The sequence below is a fragment of the Kryptolebias marmoratus genome, linkage group LG5 (assembly GCF_001649575.2).
Source record: "Kryptolebias marmoratus isolate JLee-2015 linkage group LG5, ASM164957v2, whole genome shotgun sequence".
Taxonomy (NCBI): domain Eukaryota; kingdom Metazoa; phylum Chordata; class Actinopteri; order Cyprinodontiformes; family Rivulidae; genus Kryptolebias; species Kryptolebias marmoratus.
Window position 1 is genome coordinate 439,441 of NC_051434.1, and position 2,057 is coordinate 441,497.

The 2,057-nt window shown below is 48.4% G+C and overlaps 1 protein-coding gene across 3 annotated transcripts in view; it reads right to left on the minus strand.

Annotated features, from left to right (window-relative positions):
• Positions 1–6: 6 nt before the first annotated feature.
• Positions 7–2,057, minus strand: part of ano7 (anoctamin 7) — a 14,755-nt gene continuing 12,704 nt past the window's right edge. For all 3 annotated transcript variants that reach the window (XM_037975876.1, XM_037975875.1, XM_037975877.1), the window contains 6 exons: positions 1,589–1,752; positions 1,092–1,297; positions 861–1,006; positions 691–781; positions 451–570; positions 7–330 (listed from right to left, as the gene is read on the minus strand). In XM_037975876.1, the coding sequence (XP_037831804.1) occupies positions 178–330; positions 451–570; positions 691–781; positions 861–1,006; positions 1,092–1,297; positions 1,589–1,752 (880 nt within the window). In that variant the 3' untranslated portion in view covers positions 7–177. The remainder of the gene's footprint in view (positions 331–450; positions 571–690; positions 782–860; positions 1,007–1,091; positions 1,298–1,588; positions 1,753–2,057) is intronic.

A 2,057-nucleotide genomic window follows, 5' to 3' on the forward strand; every position in this document is an offset into this window, starting at 1 on the left:
AGTCAGGTGGATCTGGTCCACCGGAGCTTCAGGTCTCAGTCAGGGGGACCTGGTCCACCGGAGCTTCAGGTCTCAGTCAGGGGGACCTGGTCCACCGGAGCTTCAGGTCTCAGTCAGGTGGACCTGGTCCACCGGAGCTTCAGGTCTCAGGTGGACCTGGTCCCCCGGAGCTTCAGGTCAGGAGTTGCTCATTTGATTGGTTTCTTCTGGGATCTCCTCCAGATTTGGTGGAGGGGAGTCTCTCTGCTGTGGGGAGATTCTGGAGCCACGCTGCCACAGGTCACCTGACAGGACCTCCTTGTCACCTGGAATCATGGTTTTTCCCAAAGACTGGAAACACAGAACAAACCAAACTATCAGTGAAAGTACAGAAAGTAAAAGACGGGATCATTGACTCGTAAAGAAACTTTTGTTTGACATCTGAAGTGTTTGAAAGTCGTGTTTTCGTACCTGGTTCTCAGCCAACGCCTCCTTGGCCATGTAGTGCTCCCTTTTCATCTTCATCTCCACCTCCTCAGGGATGTCTGGAACCATCATGTCGATCAGGCGGCCAATGAAGAAGACCACATGCTGAGGTAGAAACATGGCTTCATCACTTTAAAGAAAGAGCTCAGCACCAACACATGAACCTTAACACCTTCATCTACGTGCTTCAGGTAAGTCAGAAGCAGCTTCATAACCAAGACGGACCTCAAAGATGATGACGAATCCGAGTCGTATGGCGAGGAGGTGAAAGTACTCTGGCAGGAATTCACCTTTTCCGTCCCTGAATCCCCGATACCTGCAGAGGACGACGATGGACAAGTTGAAAAAGTAGAAGACTTTATTTGTGTTCACCAACAATGAGAGCAGCCGGATACCTGCAGGATGTGTTGTTGTGCTGCTGGCTGTAGCTCTGCGGTGACGTAGCCAGGGTGAAGTTAATGAAGCCGCTCAGAGTGCTGTCTCTGGTGTACCGGTAGTACAGGCGAGGCACAAAGGACGAGGTGAACCCAATAAGAAAAGCCTGAAACACGAGTTTGGAAAAGTTCAGATCTTTTGTGTGCAGATAAAGCATCATGGCGATCACCGTGCCGAGGTTAGACAGCTACATTGCTGAGGACGGCCATGTGGGTGATGAACTGCAGGATGGTAAACCAGATGCCGATGTCCTGAGCTCGCTCCACCACCGGGCGGCGATATTCAGTCACAAACTTCTGAGCGTCCAAACGAATCTCCACCCAGTTATTGATGAGAGCAAAGAGAGGAGCGAGAGGACACGCTGCCACGAAGATGGTGATGAATCCAAACTGCAGCACTGAAAGCAGCAAGAACAAGTTTTAAATGCTCCAGATCATTTCCAGAAACACATCCTCTGAGTCAAATATACAATCTATGAAATAAAAACAAACTTAAAAATGTCTTTGAGGGATTCATTGTAAAGTCAAAACCCTCAAAATATTTCAGCTGTTACCTGAACCGGGTAGTTCATTATCATCAAAACCTCAAAGACATTTACTATTTGTTCCCCTGCTGCCCTCCAACTAAAACAATGAACTGGTAGGAAACTGGTTTATAACGGTAATAAAAGCAACAGGAAGTGACCCACCCATCTCCAGGTATTCACTGAAGAGTCCCTCACAGACCAGCAGCTGGTAGTCCGCCTCCCAAGGAGACACTTCCTCAAACCTCCGAGTCTCCTCCCCGACCTCGCCCTGCTTGTCCTTGAACTGAGGACTCATCTTCCTCCTCTGCCACCATGTCTTCACCTTCCTGCCAGAAAATAAACCTCAGATGTTCAGTTTCATTCAGGAAAACTTACTTCAAAAGTCTTCTGTCAGTCCTGGTTAAGTTTAAAACTGCTGCCCTACCTTAATGAGACAAACAAACTTCAGATTTTCTAAGTTTCAATAAGTCTTCTTTGAAGAAAGGACATGACATCAAAACCGTCCCAAAGAAGGAAGTCCTCTGATGCATCGGAGTATCTGCAGGGTTCTCCCAGCATGCACAGGGAGGACCCTGCAGGTTCAGAATGCATCAGAGCATCTGCAGGGTTCTCCCAGCATGCACAGGGAGGA